Source organism: Falco biarmicus, chromosome 4, assembly GCF_023638135.1.
Source record: "Falco biarmicus isolate bFalBia1 chromosome 4, bFalBia1.pri, whole genome shotgun sequence".
NCBI lineage: Eukaryota > Metazoa > Chordata > Aves > Falconiformes > Falconidae > Falco > Falco biarmicus.
In genome coordinates, this window is record NC_079291.1 from 63093037 (window position 1) to 63112345 (window position 19309).

The window sequence follows — 19309 nt, forward strand, 5'->3', positions numbered from 1 at the left end:
ATTGAGTATTAGGACAAACATGGAATGGTTCATTATGGACTCTATAGATGCTACATTCTGTTTACCTTTTAATATTCCTCCTAGATCCATTTGGAGGTGATCCATTTAAGGAAAGTGACCCATTTTGTAGTTCTGCCTCTGAGGATTTCTTCAAGAAACAGGTGAAGAGTGACCCATTTACCTCAGATCCATTCACAAAACCCCCTGCTTTACCCTCAAAGGTCAGTAATTCTTAAATCTACACGTAATAGATTTCTTAACTATTGACAAGTTTATTGTCTGAAAGCTAGAAGGAACAAAATATCACTAAATATTTTTTTTCGAACTGATGGAGCACCATTATTTTTATTCTTAAAATTTCAGTATGGATTAAGGCAGGGGTCCTCAAACTACGGCCGTGGGCTGGATATGGCCCCCCAGGGTCCTCAATCCAGCCCCCAGTATTTACAGAACTCTCCTGCCCCCGCCCCCCACCGGGGGTTGTGGGGGGAAACCAAGCAGCCACAGATGACTTCCTGCCACTTCATCCGTGCACCGGCCCCCTGCTTAAAAAGCTTGAGGACCCCTGGATTAAGGCAATCAGCAGTTTGTTCTTTTTAGTTCCGTGATAATGATCTATATTCACCTTGAAGATGGAGTTAGGTGGATTTTTCCCCACCACCACCCTCTGTTGGGAATTTCAAGCCACCAGCACCCACTCATTCACACTATTACCTCCATTCCATCAATGTTTCTATTTACGCGGTCACGTAGTGAATTGGATCAAGGAACTGATGTGGTTAAAGGATTACTGAGCCACCAACAGACAATAGAGCCAACACAGTGGAAGGACTGCACAGAACACGTTTGTCAAATGTATAGTCACAGTTCTTTAAGCTGTCCTTACGTGTATGTGTGTGTGTGTTTTTTGGGGGTAGGGTATGAATTTTTTGTCTTGTTTTTTAGTTAATCCTTTCCCTCACCCTTAGGGCATTCATTGACTTTTGCCAACCAGATGTTGAAACAATATTACAGTATCAGTCAGTAGGAGGTTAGTTTGTCTTGCAGTATAGGTTTGTACTTAGGTAACAGCAGACTTTTCAAACTGAAGAGCAACTGTAAACACCACCTGTTTGTTTTTTTTTAAAAAAAACCTGATATACAGACTCTGAATTAATAATAATGTAAATTCCTGACTAGAATATTCAGTCTCTGTTGCTGAAAGACTGAATGCTTCTGGGTGTAATTTCTTATTTTGCCCTGGTAACAAATATTGCTTGTATTTCAGCATGATACAATTTTCACTTGAATGTGTTTCGCTTGTAGGTACTTGGTGTTTTGTTCAAGACTGTCAATAGCCAAATGGACTAGTAATGCAGATTTCATATAATCAGTCGGTTTTATCCTACTACATATGTCCACTGAACAGAGTGGTCTGAAACTGGAAATAATTTGTCTTAAAGCAAGAGACTGTGATATGCATCAAAAGACAAGTGCACGGTACATGAACAATAATTATGTGTATGTGTTCTTCTTTAGCCTGACCCTTTTGAAAGCAGTGATCCATTTACGTCTTCCAGTATCTCTTCAAAAGGTCCAGGTAAGAAGAAAAAATTTTCTCATGAAAATTAATTAGGAGCTATCTCTTTATGAAAGAAGAATCAAATGTAAAAGTTGAAAGTAAAGAAAGTATCTTGTGAACTGTTAGGAAATACATTGTGGTTCTGTTATGGATTAAGAAGATTAAGTCTTTGCATGCACTATATATGTCACTTCTGTCTTTTCTTCTTTTTTCTTTTCTTTCCTCCTCTGAACAACTGGTAGAAAACCTATTGTTTTATGGAATTCTCTTTTAACATTTCTTGCCGGGTCAAAATGCAAGTGCTTTTAAATCACCTGCCTAGTTTTGTACTTACTGCCATCAAGCATTCTTCGTAATTCTTAAGCATTATTTTAAATCGCACTTTTCCCGCCCCCGTATCTGTTTCAGATCCATTTGGAACACTAGATCCATTTGGAAGTGGTGCTTTCAGTAGCGGTGAAGGATTTGCAGACTTCAGTCAGATGTCAAAGGTAAAGGTTACAAGGAAAGCAGCTGTCCTTTTAAAAATGTATGTACAGGTACTTTTTTTTTTAAGGGTATGAGACAATTGTAACCTTTCAGCTGACAACTCACTTTTGTTCATTTTTTTCCGAATAGCCTCGCCAGTTACATAGCAAAGCATTTTCCATCCATTTGAGGTATAGCAAAGTCTTACAAAGTCTGGTAGGTTCGGCAGGGATGAATCAACTTTTTGCAAACGTTTTCCGATATCAGTGGAGCATAAGAAATAACTTCTAGTTTTTACATATAAGAAAAGGTATTTGTTCCATATATATTAATATATTTCAGTGTCCAGCCTTCCTCTTAAGTCCTGCAATCTGCTTCTTGGATACTTCATCTCTTACAGTATCCTGAGTTGTCCTTAAATTTCTCCATGAGTACAGGGAACGAGAGGAAGGTGGAAAACCTTCCTATGGTGCGCTGGCATTCCATAGCTCTTAAACAGAATTGCTGTTTCCTTGGGTTTTTGGTATAAACTGAGCATATAGGGTTTTTCAAATAGAACTAGGTCCTTTCCTTGTCTGGATCCTGCCAGTCTCCTGTTAGCTCTCTGAGATGGAGTTTGGAATTGACAGTTGACATCAGTTGCCCAACTTTTTGCACTTAGTTCCACAATAATGCTTCGACATTGTAGAGTAAATGTTAGTTAGAAAATAGGTTATTGTATGCCTTTGACTAATTAAACTTCTTGTATTTAATTTCTAACTTTTCTTACTGGTTTTTGCGGGGGTTCAGCTTTCCACTAGGTGGCAGCAGTCTGTACAAATCCAGATGTGTTTGGCTGGAGTTAGAAGTTCTAGCAAAGGTCCGACTGTGAGCTTTAGCTTTGCCCACTGAATTCCTGTTTCTTCATTTCGGAATGATAAATTTCCCTGCACGGCATGAATTTTTGTGCCTTTTTTAATCAATAAGAGACTCCTTCAGAAGAGCCAGCTTGAATATAGGAAACATTAAACATATAGGAAACATTAAAAAGTTTGGGAATTTTACCTGAGCTTTTACAAAAAAGAGCTGTGTGTGACTTAAGAAGAGCTTGGAAAAAAGCTATCTGTTCTGCAGTCTACTATGTTTTTCCAGTTTCTGTCATGGCTCTGTTTATCAGAGTGAAGGACAGACTGTCGTATGACCGTTCATTGCTAAATAGTAAAAAGTAGAGGTTTGCTTCCTTTTATTTTTCTCATCAGCTTTTTGCTAGGACCAAAAGTTCTAGAAGTACTGAAGAGATTAAGGGCATAAGTACGTTTGAATGTTTGTGAAATCCTAGCACCTCTGTCAGTGGGCGTTAGCCTCTTACACCACTGACATAATTCTGTGAATCTGTCCTCATTTTTTGAAGTTAATGCTTTTACTTGAGTTAACTTGTAGGTTTCATGAAACATGAAACAGCAGATATTCTACAATGTGCTTTACCTTCTTTTTCTCTTTTTTTTTTTTTTTTTTTTTTTCTCCTCATGTAGTCAGTAGCTTCAGACCCCTTTGCCTCCTCTTTTGGAGGGATGGGATTCTCAGATGACCCTTTCAAAAGCAAATCAGACACACCAGCATTACCACCGAAGAAAAATGTCCCACCACGACCCAAGCCACCCAGTGGTAAGGAAGTTTTCTTTTTTTAATAGTCAGTCCCCCCAAATTTCTGTGCATTTTTGGACACAAGGAGAAGTTGACAGTCTTCTGTCTCATTATCTTGTATTTCAACTATGGAGGAAGGTATGAGGTTATCCGTGAACTGGCAGAAATTGTCAGACTGGAGCTCTTCAGGCTGGAAAACAGATCATTAGGGAGTGGTATGACAGATCTGTAAAATGACTTGAAAATGTGAGTGAGAAAACCGGGGGGGGGGGGGGGAAGAATCTCTTTTCCAAGTGGGCAACAAATAGGATTAAATGGCGCCTTCAAAATAAAGAGGTTTGGTTTTATACAATACTCTGAATTTAGGATGTTGGGGATTTTTGCCAGAGAATATGGTGATTGGAAAAAAGTTTAAATTGGCTTTAAAAAGATCTAGATAATTCTTAGAAGAAAAACCCAACCAGGGCAATGGGGTCTACCAGTAGCCAAAGTACTCTTTCTGGCTCCTGTGTTGCTGAACATCTATCTACAAAGTAGTCTGAAGTATGGCTGTATCTTTACCTTGTTTTGTTGTTCTTCCTGAGGCATCTGCCACTAGATACTAACAAGAACAGGATACAGGGCTAGATAGACTTGTCCTGATCTGTCCAGGTATGATCATTCTTACAGTCTCGCATTGCTGCATTAATTATACAGTGTCTGAATGTACAGCTTGTTCCTGCTTCAAGTCCATTATGTATGGAAATTCTTAGAGATGCATGAATCTCCTGAACTGAAAGTAAGATCTCTCTTACTGGAGATTCAGCTTCTACTTGGTTGCCCTCCCTAGAGCTGATATTTAAAATAATTGAGATACCAGTGAAACTGTTTTAAGAACTGAAGCCACTTAGAGCTGTTAAGTTGGAAGTCTCCTTTTAGCAGCAGTGGTATAGTTCAGTTAATACTGGCAGCAAACATGTAGTTGGCTCAAAAAAACCCCAAACAACTGAATTCTGCTTATGAATAGGCACATAATTTTGCACAGGCATGTGAGTCAACATCTAGTATGCTCATGTATCCACTGACAGTGTTAGGAAGCATAACACACAAAAAACGGATCCATTGTTAATGTCTCCCTGTCTACATGTGTGGATTGTCTACCTGTCTGCTGTTGCATTTTGGAGTGAAGCATGCAGCCTGCACCCATCCTGTTTATAACAGGTATTGTTGATCTGGCTGGTTTTGCAAACCAGTTATGCTAGAGCTAGCTCCTTGGAGAACGTGGAAAGAGCCTTCTATTACAGGGGTATCCTGAGGATGTTGTTAACTATCTGTAGACTGATCCAAGGATTGGAAAATACTATTTAATATGGTAAACTTGTAAGCAGGCCATTGCAGTAGCATTTATTTATTCCTATTACTATGATTTTATTGCTTAAGAGATGATGATGCACACTAAAACCCTGAATTCAAATGATGAGGTTCTGTGTAGGTGAGTATTGATGACAATGTGTCAGGAAATGCTCTAGGATTGTGGGAGAGTTCTTGAAGTGGCTGTTTCGTGCTTACTTGTGTAAATATCTTCTACTTTTGAGGTACTAGAGAGCCTTTAGTGATTAAAAACCCGCATAATATATAATGTTGACAAGTATCAACAAATGGGACACGAATAAAAGCAGAAATATAAAAGCTGAAGGTAATCTTATTTACCATTGTGGATGTTATTTTTCTTTATTTGGTTTTCAAGGAAAGTATGTAAGTGGCCATCTTTCTTTTTAAGAAATGTCTACATAAAATAATTTAGTGTTTAAAGGGCCCATGTAAAGTTGAACGAGTCAAACAAATACTAAATATACCTGTATTATCTCTTTCATGTGGTTTCTTTCTGTTTCTGGTTTGAAACATGATTATTCCTAGCAAATGCAGTGTAATGGTAGCAGCAAAGATGAGAAATAGATGTCATAGGATTGATTCACCTACATGGTGGTTTTGGATTTATGTCTCTTCATTCCCTCTTTTATACATACTGAGCAATTTTGGAGAACATTAAGCTTTAATAATTTGTTTTGAATTTAGACGTGTGCACTCAGCCTTTTATCAGTCTGTTAAAAAAATTATTTAAATGTGCCTTCCCCTCTTCTTGGGAGACACATTTGTAAGGTTCGCTGCTCTACCAAAAGCAAATGTTGTTATGATAAAGTAGACTGAGGAGGAAACAAAGCAGGGTTTTTTTTTAAAGCAAATGAGCCTCATGTGCTTATGCAGTTATACTCCTCCCTTCCTTCCACAACTAAGGCAACCTTCAGTGGTTACTAAAAGCATGAGAAATTATATAGTAATATACTGCGATTCTAGCAAGAGATACAAGAGTTAGAAATGGGAACGCTGCTCAGAAAACAAACAACAGACAAGAAACTTCCGTTGTTTCGTACCTTTCTCATTGGTCTGTTTAATTAAAAAACAAGTGGGTGATAAAGATCTTGCTGAAGGATGAATAAATGCCAGTTGTTACCAGCCAAATCTGCAGTTTGCCTTTCTGTTCCCATTTCATACCCTTTTTAGTAAAACTGTCCTTTCTGTTGGTGGGGATTTTTAGTATTGAAAAGCACTTGTGTGGTTTCCTTGCATTTTGTTGGGCAGGTGCAATGAAGATCTAATATAAAGTTTTACTTGTCCTCAACGCTCAACAGTCAAGTAGAAAATACTAATGAGTATTTTTGCAGAGCAATGAAAGCAGCCTGATTTCCCAGGTAGTTGTTGGTTGTGGAAACTAGCAAAATGCACCAGGGATTGTTCCCAGTTCAGTGCTTTTCTATATGCAAAGCTTTTTAGTTGTGTGACATGCAAGTGTTGTTTGATCAATGCACCGAGGTATTGCAAGGTGTTCTGGACAATCAGGGGATGGGCAGTGTGCCACAGTTCCCATTTTGCCCACGTGTCTGTGTTTTGTCCAGCTGAACAAAGAGCTGTGCATCAGGACTTGCTTTTGCGCAGAGGCAGAGCAAACCTTCAGAGCCGAACATGGGGCCAGGGAAATGCTTCAGACATAGCTTCTTTTCACTGTTTAGTGAAGGGCAGCTTAAAAGGCTTTCAGATGTCCCTGGAAAGACCTGTAAAAGGAATGTGCAGTTCAGATTAGCTGCTCTCATATAAAGGCTCTGGAGACAGTCTTCATACCATGCTTAAGGGAACTTCTCTGCGACTGCCAGCTTTGCCAGTAGCAGGATTGCGTTGGGTAATCATTGGCCTTGTTAATCCTGACCTGTTTGCTGGCCACTTGTAAAGTGAGATCGGTTGGTTGTTCTAGTTGATTTGTTTGGGTTTAGTGGGTGTTTGGCTTTTTTCAAAGCTTGGACATTGGGAAGTAGCTATGATAGTTCAGTTCACAGCTGTCTGTGGTTATTACTATCTGGCAGGGATAGGCCAACTGCATGGCATGGATTAGACACCCTTGAGATCCTTATCTTTCCCTTCTCAAAAACTAAGGTTAAGAGAGGGGATGACAGTCATGAGATTATTTCATTAAAGTTGTATCTCAGGCTGGATCTCAAGCTTACAATTGTTCTGTTCTTCATAAATAATTTTTCTTCTTTCTCACTCCTTTTTGAACCAAAATCTTCAAGATCTTTTAGATGTCACAGTCTGAAATTGATCCTTGCTTGATCCAAGAGAAATTTCATGTTTGTTTTGCTGATTGAAGGCTCTATTGTGTTTTTCAACCTAACTATTTAAAGGTGAAGTGCAGAATCTTTAAAGAGAATTGGAGGAAGGCTAATAGATCAGTGAATGAAAATGTAGAATGACAAGAAGGTGTTTCAGAAGCAGCAAGCCTGGATACCAGTATACATCAAAGCTCCAACATACCTGTTACATGCAAGGATTTGAAAAATCAGTATCTTTGTCCCTTAGCTGGTTTAAGATTCTCTGTTTAGGTTGAGTAAGATCAACTAAGGAAAAGCTCTTCAGCTCTTCTGACTGTACTGTTCTAATGAAAATCCCGAAGGGAGTATGTGCATGTGCTTTCTCTTGAGGAATGCATTCATAGTCCGTGAAGTTCCTAATGGATGTAAGATTTCATAGAGCTCTTCGAGGACTTAGGTGAAATTGATGTTCACCAGGTGGTACTGGAGAACTTAAAGGTTTCTTTGCAGCAAAGTGGAAGATTTTCTGTATTGATTGATGCTTTATCTTGAATATTGCTCAAAAAGCACCAAAAAATTATTAAGATATAAACATGCCTGTGCTTTGCATAATGGACTATGATAAACAGAAACCAAGACAATATTATTTACCTCTACTAACAAAAGTAATAGTGGTGTATATTGACAAACTTAACCAAAGGTGCCCTATGACAGAGATCTAGATTCCAGTGCAAATTATTTTCTGAAGCTGTCCTAAAACATAGCTAAGTTTGGTAGATTTGTAAGTACATTTTATTTTCTGTTATAGAGGATTACCTGTAGTGTTTAGCACTACTGAACTTCTGGTTGCTTTATATTTCTTAACGCTAGTTGAGTTTTGTAGGACTCTTGTGTAATTAAGATTAAAGTCTGGAAGAGCTGATACACTGAAACCTGTCAGTTAAAATGTTTTTTGTAGGTTCTCACAGATTAACCATTATGCTTTCTACCATGAGCTGCAGATTGAAATCAGTCAGAGTTCACCGCTAACTAGTTTCTAGGTAAAAGTTGTTGATTACAAAAAGAGAGAAACAGATTTTTTTCTTTTTCTTTTTTTTTTTATTTTTTTTTAAAGTACAGGAAGTTGCTGTGTGGGTGTCAGTGATTGGGTTATAAGTAAAATTCAATGCTCTAGTGCTTTGATCGTGGGACCTACTGCTTTTGCCCCACCCTTACCACTTCCTTTAAATGCAGCACCATGCATTCCACATTGCGGTTATAACAGTACTGTTAACCAGTGATATTAGTGGAAGAACCTTCACCACTAACCAGTGTGTAACCTTCAACCTCTTCTAATTTTTTATTGCTTGCTTATAGTGGTTTTGACCTTCTTAACCTTGAAAGAATAAAAGTCCGAAAAGCACAGGAAAAAAAACATACTCTCCAGTTTCAGTGTGCTTTCTTCTTGCAATGGTTATTTAATAAAACCAATTACTTTTTAATCTCTCAAGCCTTTTTTAGCCTGTGTAAGTGTTGTAATTTATATTAAATATATTGTATATTAGGGACTGATAGAAGTGGTGGGTATCAATAGTGAACTTCAAGTTGGCACCTCTGTGTTTGAGGTAAGGACTTCAATTCTGTTCTCACACTGGCTTTATGACTGGTAGTTGTTTTGAAATGTCAAAATCTTGGGAAAACTCTTCAGAAGACAGAATAGGGGACTAACCAGCTTGCCTTGAATTAAGAAGTATGATTGTAATCCCTCAGAGATGCCTGGCTTGTGTGGAGCCCCAGAAGACCTCAGTGCAAGCACAAAAGTTTGCACAGTGTTTAATATGAGTGACTAGAAATTATTACGATATAATAGTGATGCTGTTGTTTATCATAAATTTAAAAAGCCAAGGTATTGGGTTTCAGTATTTTTACCAAATCACAAATTGCAAAACTGCTAGATGTATTTTGCTCACCGATAAAGTCAGAAAAAGGCCCCTGCTGACATTGGCAAGATGAAAACAACAGGACTTGGATCAGTCAGCCTGACTGATCCAAGTCGTGTTGTTTTCATCTTGCCAATTGGCAGATAGAGAAATTATATCTGAGCCTGTTGATGGCTTAAAAAAAATGAAGAGGTCAGAGCTTTAAGATCTATTAAAGATCTGTTAAGATCTTCAGGATCTTAGTATTTTACTGAACTAATCTGAAAACTCTTCTAGTTGTGATGACTGTTGCAATCCATCATCAACAGAAACAGTAATTTCCTAGTTGTAGGTGAGGATTCTTTGCAGTTTCTTCACAAGTGTGGTTGCAGGAGAAGATTGTTGTCAGCCCCAGGGAAGCTAGAAATCCAAGAAAAATTAATAGCCAACTGCCAGAGCAGCTTTCTGTTCTGTTCATACAGTGCATGGACCTTGGAAGGTAAATCTAAGATGATTTGCCCACTTAAATACTCATAATTAAGAATGTACATTCTGAAAGAAAATATCCTGAAGGCAGTTTGACCTCAGAGCTTTAGTGAGTGGATATGGGGGTGGGGTATGCACACATTTTCCAGGCTTACCTGGACCTGAGTTGTCTAGATAGAAGGTTTTGAGCTAGCTTCATGCTGTGGGATGTCTTTTGCACACCTTGAAGCGTTAATAGATGCCTCTTGCTACTGCTGTGCATAATTGGATGCTTAATGCTGTCAGCCAGCACTGTGCTTGCAGAAATCAGAAGGGCGGTGCAAGCAGCTCACGGAATGGTGATGTTTGTACAGCCCTGCTCTGCTGCTGTCTTCCTTTGTATTTGATGCTTCCTCCTCCTTTATGTCAACGATAAATATAGTTCTTTTTCGTATGTGTCACTTCTTCAAATTTTAGGCATTTTATGGTTTGACTGTTTTTACCATTTTAGGCTTATTTTTCATCTGTAAAGACTGCTTTATAGCACCAGAGCACTGTTGGTTCACATTGACTTCATATTGACAGTGTTCAGTGAGGAAAAAAGAGCACAGATCTCTGCTACTTTTTGAGTTGGACATATACGTGGTTTCTAGTAGGGTGTGTTGGCCTGTGCTGTGTCTTCAGGGTCTCAGAAGAAAATTAAGACTTCACAGGTTGTTCAGTATCTTGCTTTAAAAAGCCATGCAAATCAAAGCCTGAATGCTTTGTTATATGCATTTACTGATATCATTTCTTCAAATAAGAGGTCTCATGAATACTTGGTGTTTAAACACATCATGGCTTTGTGTCCATTCTTTTTTTTGACGTGCACCATGTATCCTCTGCATACGAATTTGCATAGAAGTTTGCTCTGTGTATTTAGCGAGCTAATTTTAAGAAGAAAGAAGCTGTGTTAGGTATAATAGATGTAATTAAGAGCTATGAACAAAAGCAAGAATTAATTGGAAAACAATGTAAAATAGTTCCCCTGCATTTATTTGCAAGGGCATATTCAAGTTGTGGGGATCAATCTGTTTGGTCTGGAGGAGAGTATAGAGTTGTGTGCTTTTATTAGTTGCATGAGCACAGGAGTGTTATGTTTATTTCCGAGTGGTACCACACACCTGTTTCCTTAGAGCTTCTTGAGTACCCAGAGTTATTCACAAGTAGCATGGTGCCTGTTTACCTTTTTCTTTTTTTTTTTTTCCCCTCATCTGCAACCAAGAGTGAAAAATTTAGCCTTAGAATTTGTGACTGACAGGAAAACTTTTTTAAAAAAAAAATTTTCATGCCTTCTAGAAGACCTGACAGTTGCATTAGAACACAGGCATCCCTTGTTATGTAGGATAAATGACTCATGGGTGGAGCACCTGCCCAGCCACAAACTAAAGATTCCATTCACGCTTTGATTCTGTTGTTTATGCTGATCGCTCACAGTAAAGATATTTCAGTACCAATTTTTGAAAGAAGGTTGTTCAGAATCTGTTTCAGAACAGATTGTTAGGGTGAATGTATAACGATTTCTCACCTGTCAAGAAGTTGTTTTCAGAATATTTCTCTTGAGCTAAAGTTTTCAGTTACAGGCTAGCTCAATGTGCAAATTTTGCAAATACTAAGCAAAAACAGTTTCAAGGTGGTTTTGCATAGGAAAAATCCTTCTTTCTGTTACTAAAAGTATATATTGTGATTTTGTGCGAAGAGCATTATCACCAGAAAGCTAAGTTTAAAAACAGCGCAGAAATAACTCCTGCTGAAGACAAATACTTTTTAAATATTCAGTGGAAAATCGGTTTTAACATAACTCAGCTTCAAGCACTTTTTGAAAACTAGTCATAATTTTTGTAGAAGTTCCTAAAGTTCACAGTTTATGAAAGTTTTATTCTGCATCAGTGGAAAAACTGCATAATTTAACAGGATGGTGAAAAACATGCTGAGTAAGTTAGGAATGAGACATAAACTTGGTGAAGTGTCAAGAGAAAGATGTTCTGGGAGGCACCTTGCGTATTGCAGAGTCTCCGAAGTTTTCTAGAGTAACACTTCCTCTGCCATGTAAAAGATGTGAGAGGTAGAAACCCTGGTATTGTAGGTTTAAGTAAAATTACAGGCATGGACTTAACTGACATTAGCACTACTTACCCTGTGTAGCACAACCCTTGAGTTCTTAAAGCATATTTTTCACTTTAGAAAGTTTCCTGGAAAGGAATACTTGTTTAGTAAAAGTTTAAAGTCATGTTATGTTAACTCTGCCCTGTTTGCCTGTGAGCATGCATAATCCCGTCCTTACACACAGGAAAACATGCTGCTTCTCATCATGCAGTAAGATACTCTGCTAAGCAGAAAGCTAGGACCATCACTGAAACACAGAATATAGAGACAACTATAAATATTTCACTTCATTGTTTCATTGTCAATATCTTGTAATTCAGTAAGACAGATTCTGTAATTGCATCCAACCAGGGAGATTATATTGGTCTTGAACTATAGATCTCAACCCTGAAGTTGGCTGTGGGGTATGAAATTAGATAAACCCTTCGTATGGGTGGAGTTCACTATAAGTTAACAGCATTTGCTGTGGTAAACCATTTTGTTCATCATCTCTTTTTGCTGAAGTGAGTCCTCAGTGTGGTTTGGGTGCACCACTTGGGTAACTGCTGAAACTGCTGTGGTTTCAGAATAGGACCTGTTTTGCTTTTTTCTGAACTTTTTTCCCCTGAAACTATTAGCAGAAAAATCAAATAAGTAAGGGTTACAACTGTTTGCCTGCACTTTCATACTGCCATACCTCAAAAACGGTGAGCGGTATCATGTGAAAATGTCACATTTTCCAGTGAATATAGGATTAATGCAATCTCAGTTAATACAAAGAGTATATTTTGCACTATTAGGATTTTACCAGTGTCCTTCAGTTCAGTTGGTGACTTTTTCATGTGGTTTGGGTATTTTTGCTTTACGTTATAGAAATACTGTACCCACATTCTTGATATACTGAACATGGAAATACGAAAATCTTTGTGTACTGAAGATGCAGTGCATTTACTGCACGGGGAGTTTCACACTTGGTGTATGCCAGCAAAGATGTCAGAAAGATAATTCTGGTGTTGTTATTAGTAATTTGTGGCTAATAAATGAGTAACTTTAAACATCTAATAGAACCAAAAAAACTTCTGCCAGGCCTCAGAACCATGTTTGCTAAGTGTGGCAGGGTAAAACAAACTACAAGCAACGTACAAAGTGCGGTGAAAAAGGGCTGGTTGAGGACTCTCGTGAGTGCCAGGATTGCTGTGTTCAGCATGGGCACAGCACTTAAACTTGCTCTGCAAAAATAAACCTGATATTATAAGCGTTTGCTTCTTTTGCCTTTTCTTCAAACTAACAAAATTATAGCCCTCTTTTATTCTTTAGCATAGAGAAAACTGAAGAAAATGGCACTTGCGACAAAAAGTGAAAATTTTCAATATTATTAGCAGTAACTCTAGTATTCATGGTGACATTTCCTCTACAGCAGCATTATTCTCTGTGATCTGTTGTGAAGATGAAGCACGAGAAACCCCGAAGCTTTGTGTATGTTCTGAAACTACTCAGGGCTTCGTGCAAAAACATGATACAGGCCACCTAGAAAAAACAGGTTTGTTGAGCAAATAATACAAATGCAGGGTTTGCAACGTAACAGTCACCAGTTCCACAAAGTGGTTTCGGCAGCAGCAGATTTAACCTAAGAAAAGGGCAGCTTAAAATGGGCTGGTTTGGCCTCTTATCAATCAGAATTGGTTTGGGGTAGTACAAAGTGAAGGATGCTAGGCAGGAGTAACGGACAGGAGAGGAAGGAGGAGAAATTGTAGGGGGCTCTTGGTTTTGCCTTGACCTGAAATTAGAAATGCAGGTACTTTAATTCTCTTTGTAACTTATTTTAAGTTGCTCTCTTATCTGGAGGATTACATACAAAATGCTGAGTTACTCATTTCTTACCGGCTTTGCTAATTTTGTTACTTACCTAACCCTACATCGCAGTGACTGAAGGTGTCATATGAAAGCTGTGGCGATGAGTGGGATGTAAACGCAGCACTCCGGACAACCAAACTAGCCTCTTGATAGGAAAGGTGGTTTGAAACAGTGGTAGAGAAGTGCCCATGCCCGTGGGGAGAGCAAATCCTGCTGGTATTTCCTGTATATTTTGTCACTTCCTTCCATGAAGGACAAATCACTGGTCTGATCTGCCTCTTTAGAAGTCCCACATGTGGTTGCTAATATGGGTATCTGTATATCCTTGCCACATCTGTTAACCAGGACAGAGCACGTACTGAACCATGAAAACCGGTACTGGAGCGAACTTCTAAGTGATCTCATTTATCTCCCCAGCTTCAAGGCAGCTAAATCAGTGTGATTTCTAAAAACCGTTTCTCAAACCTTATGGATACGGTGATGGAATGCAACAAGTTCCCTAGGCAGTTTTCAGTGTTCTTAAGTTCTAAAAATGTTACAGATTGTCTAATGGATATCTCTCTTGGTAAAATCTAAATCCGTTAGCCTTTTTCTTGATGGAAGACTTGCCTGTAGGACTATGATCAGGTTCCCCTTGAATACTCCTAAAACTAATCAAATCCAGTTATACCTCCTGCTGCATGTGTCTTGTTTTCTAAGTCTCTTTCTCTCTGCTTGTTCAGCTGTGGACTTTCTTGCTTCATGCTTTCCCTGAAGCATCTGAGGCCTGAGTCTGACATGAACAGTGCACTAATGAGATAAGGGTCTGCATCATTCCTTCAGCTGTCCTGTAATTCTGTGCCAGGCTGCGTTTGGGGGCTGTAGACCCCTGCACCCGGTGCTATCATTTAGGTGGTGCCGGCAGCACGGTGCAGAGCCTGCTGATGGCAGAGGGCTCAGCATCTGGCATACTGAGGGCAAGGGGAGATGGACTTTTGGCCGGCCCCTGGGATAAGCGAGGCTGAGCTGTGATTTAACAGCAGGTGAAGGCAGGCTGCTGAATAGCTTAGTTATTTCCTGCGAGTTTGCTGATCTCTGTTTTTCTCTGATGAAGGAGGGTTTCCACGGATTTGAGCAAATACTATAAAGTGCATGAGCAGCTACTGAAGTACCTTCTTAAATCAGGCTATGTCTTACATGTGCCAAGTACATACTCTGAAATTTGGGGATTTGAGTCCATTTCTCTGTGCTTTCATAGTATGTGTATCCTGATGTGAATACATTGTAAGATTCCTATTAAATTATAGTTCAAAGAATTGGATGTTTCAAAAAAAATTGCTTTATTAATGCAAATAATGTATGTAATTCAGGTAATACAGGAAGTTGTAAATATTTGTTTATTTTAAAAATGTTTCTAGATCTTCCTTTGTCATTTTCAAGTACACTTTATCATCTGGATTGTTCATCCAAGTAGTATTTTCCCTGGAGGCTAGATTGCATACTTGTCAGGAACAATCTTTTTTAAGAGGAAAAAAAAAATTGCATTTATTTGTTCAGTTATTTGACCCAACAAATTAGTACTTTTTGCAAGGGGAATTAAAAATTAACCATTAATGTTCTAATTGCAATAAATATACAACCATTATTTTTGAGCGCACACAATAGTTTCTGTGATTTCAATTGTCATTGGGGTAGAATATAAGAATAAGCAGTCGCCTACAAAAGGTGGGTTGCACAGCAAGCACCCCAGCACAAGGCGATTTCTTAATCAGTCTCTTTTCCCTTGTACATGTGGTAGTAGAAGGATAAACCAGTTCCAGAAAAAAAAAAAACTAGAATGTATGCATTCTGTGAAGTCACAGTTAAGTTACTATTTAATTCTATTTAACGTGATTATTTATCTGTAGTGATTTAAATTTTTAAGTATTATGTCTTTTATATAATCACAAACTTAAACTTGAAATATCTCTAATCCTAGAAAATGAACTGAAGTCATACTTGTCAAATTCTTTAGGCCAAATGTCTTTGTATTGATTTTTATAATTTAAAATTTTGATGGTATTAATATTACAGTATGTATAAGTAAGATAAATTCATTTAAATAAAACTGTCAGAGGTGATTTGCATTGAGAAATGAGTACCACTGTATTTGGTGAAATTTTAAGCTACCCCAGGAAGAATGGATGATGCTAAAGTGTATCAGCAGTTTCCTATTTAAGGGGTTTGCATTGTCCATGGTAAGTAACTTCTCTTTTTCTCCTTTTGTTGTTTGTTTTTTTTTCCTAAACTTTCCAGGTAAAAGTACTCCTGTAAGCCACCTTGGGTCTTCAGATTTTTCCAAGCCCCATGATCCATTCCAGCCATTTGGGGCTGACAGCAGTGACCCGTTTCAAAGTAAAAAGGGGTTTGGGGACCCATTTAGTGGAAAAGATCCATTTGCTCCCTCCTCTTCAAGTAAAACTTCTAAAGACTCTTCCTTGGGGTTTGCAGACTTCAGCTCTGTAAGTTAAGTTCATTGTCTCTGAGCAAACCACTTTCTGCTCTGCTTGCAGCAATCTATTGGGTTTTTGTTTTAACTGCAAACCTACTGTTCACTGGCTTCTGTCTCTTAGTACCTTCATGCTGTCCTCATTGTTTTTGTATTAATATTTCTGTAATAAAAAGGCATTATTTCAATAAAAAAGAAGTTTTGTACTAAATTTTAAAGGGTTTACTTGCATTTAAAATTATTTTAGTACAGTGTGCCTTGACTCACAAATTCTTTGTAGCAGAATCTGTGTATTGTTTTTGTTGCATGGAGGCTATTTTGTAAACAGATTTTTTGGGAGCCAATGTAAAGATTCAGAACCAGTTGTTGAAAACATTTATATAGCAATTTCATCATATCCTGAGAAGCAAATCCTGAAAGGGAAAGGTTCCATAAAGTATTTGTAATTGTTTGTGAAAAAAGTTCTGACAATCCTGTTGCAGTGTTTGCTGTATATGATGGAATGTGGTCATAAATATACATATACGAGACAGAGATTGCAAATTTAGCTGTTGAATTTTGTTCGTCACTGATATTGCAGAAGAGCCCTTGTTAGACAAAGAAAACAACATTGTTTTGTAGAACCAATATAGAAACGTCCATACTGCACTCCAGAACCACAGTATTGGAAGGTTTAAAAGCAAAGCCAAGTGCCCATTCATTAAAAAATATCAGGGTTTCTAAAAGCCTGGCTTTGTTTTTAGTGCTGACAGGTACATGACTGAATTGGAAGTCATTGTAAATGTAGTAGTAGTGTGGTTCTTATTGCTTCCATGAGTAGATAGGTATCTGTTCCATCCACAGCCATCAGGCTTCTTCCTCCTTTCATGTGTTTTTGTTCTTGTCACATTGCCATGCAGTAAAATTGCCAACTTAATCTGTTACCTAACTTTGATGGACACAGTTCAGTGTTCAACAAGTGGAGATCTCTCAGCTAAGTCTTTCAGGTTGCTTATTTTTACTGTTTTTTCCCCTAGTTGTGAGTACATGTGTATCACTTTCCTATTTGATATTGTTAGTTGAGGTCATCTGTGCATACTTTTAGCTGGCCTCGGTGCTTTAATTTATGATGCTGAAGACTTCAAAGTTTGAGATACTATGTATGCTTTACCACAGTTAGTACTTAGCCTGTTGAATTTGCACAGTTAAATTCTGTGATTGTATACAAAATGGTGACATTATTAATAAAAATAAGACGCAAAACTTGCTTTATCTGAAATTTCTTGAACACCATCTAATTTCTTCCTTCAGTGAAAGACAAATAATGGAATGGAATGACTGTTACCCAACTACTGTCATCTTACTTTACAGACTGCATTTCTTAAAATTGTGTCTTATGCTGAGTGATTGCATCAGATTATCAACCAAAATCTCTGATCCCCATCCCAGTGGGTGTTCCAGTGTTAAATTTACTGTGCCATCAGGTTTTTAGGAGATGAGATTAACTTTAGAAGACAAGGAAAAAGTAGGGAAAATGAGATTGTGAGCAGCAGCCACGTGTAATTACTGTTAAGTGGCATTTCATCAAATTAAATTAATTTTTCAGTCAGTTTTGTGAATTGTTTTCTCCTGCTGTAAGAAGGAAAAAAAAAAAAAAAGCATTAACTGAATTTGACTGAAAAGGGAGAGACTTGATCCCTGTTCTTTTCAGTTTGTTGGGGTATTTTTTGCTTGCCTATAACACAATTACGTTGCTACACTTCCTAATTCCTAATCCTTCTATATGTAGTCTTTAAGTGTGCTAGTTACCTTGTAATCAGCAAGAATATTGTGCTTCTCTTTGCCTGATATTTGGGAAACTTTATTCATAATGGAAATTAAAAGCAATTATACTTACAGAAGTTTTTTTGACACATAGTTTGAGTCCATGGAATCTGAGAACAGAATCATAGAATCATGTAGGTTTGAATAACTGAATAATCTGATTTTTAATTGGAAGTCTTTAGTGTTACAAAGAAGTTGCATGAGGACCTTCAGTAGATTTTTACCAGCACTCTAGAAAATCTGGCTTTTTTGCCACCCCTTTTTTTTTTTTTTTGGGACACTGGCAAATTCATGCACCCAGTAGTTCTAAGTATATTCTCATTGCATTCTTAACTTTTCCGTTGGTATTAAATACAACTCCTTGGAACAAAACAAAGTCTTGTGGTAGCTCATGTTTCAGGTGTTTCTAGGTTCCAGCTTCAGTTTACAGAACAAGAAGAAAAGCAATATTTTCTCCAACAGAAGGTGTTTAAATTTCCAAGAAACAGAGCACTTGGAACTATACTGATTTTTATTTTTTTTCTTAACTTAAGCTAGTAATTTAGTAAAGACAAGTCAGTGTAGCTCTTGTGTATTTGATTAATTTCACTGCAGCCTGCTGTTATCCTCATTTACGCCTTGGGTCTAACTGTACTTCTGAAAAAGAGATGAAAAAAAGAGGTTTTCAATGAAATGACAGATATGTGATATGTATTTACAGCCTTCTTGAAACCTGGACATGTGCAAAAAAAACATTACTGTCTTAATGTAACTGAAATACAAGTAATTTACCTTTTGATAGGCAATCTGTGTGAGAATCAGTGGCATTAATGAACTGTTGTGTATTTCACTACCTAATGGTCAGAGTTATGCTCCTGAAAATTTTACTTTAACCATTTGTTAGTGTAAGGCACATCCAGATTTGTTTCCAATGAATCACTTGTCTATTTTTCCTGTTTTGTTTTTTTTTTTTACTCTGCACTTCTAACCACAAAAATATAACTTGTGTACTATAAACAAATCATAATTGGGACTCTCATAAGCTTTGGAAGACTTACGCTAAGTTGTAAGCTGTATAAGTAAAACTGTTTTCTCAACTTTAAAAAAAAAAAAAAAAAAAAAAAAAAAAAAAAACACAACACCCCAGAAGGTTTTGGCCAAAGCTTTATTGTATTTCTGAAAACAGTAGCTTATTATCCATCCTAGCTATATGATCTTATTGAATTCTTGGAATAAGTGGAGAAGTCTTACTTCCACTTCAGTCCGTCCTTACTGTATCTTGGGAAAAAAAAAATCATCTATTTAAAGTGTTAGTGGGCTTTTAAATCTTACCTGTCAGCTGACATTATTTAAATGAATAGTGATAGTAGGTTTTCTTCATTTTAAAAGTAAAATGTGTGGCACTTCTATTGGATTTCAGTAACATTGAAGGCAAAGATCCTCATTA

General features: G+C 37.6%; 1 protein-coding gene across 9 annotated transcripts in view; it reads left to right on the forward strand.

Annotated features, from left to right (window-relative positions):
• The window catches only part of EPS15L1 (epidermal growth factor receptor pathway substrate 15 like 1), a 45945-nt gene that overhangs the window by 19628 nt on the left and 7008 nt on the right, over window positions 1-19309 (forward strand). For 8 of the 9 annotated variants that reach the window (XM_056334608.1, XM_056334609.1, XM_056334610.1 and 5 more), the window contains 5 exons: window positions 85-221; window positions 1519-1579; window positions 1970-2052; window positions 3541-3673; window positions 15888-16093. In XM_056334608.1, coding sequence (XP_056190583.1) covers window positions 85-221; window positions 1519-1579; window positions 1970-2052; window positions 3541-3673; window positions 15888-16093 — 620 coding nt within the window. The remainder of the gene's footprint in view (window positions 1-84; window positions 222-1518; window positions 1580-1969; window positions 2053-3540; window positions 3674-15887; window positions 16094-19309) is intronic. The other variant, XM_056334611.1, reaches the window with a different exon arrangement.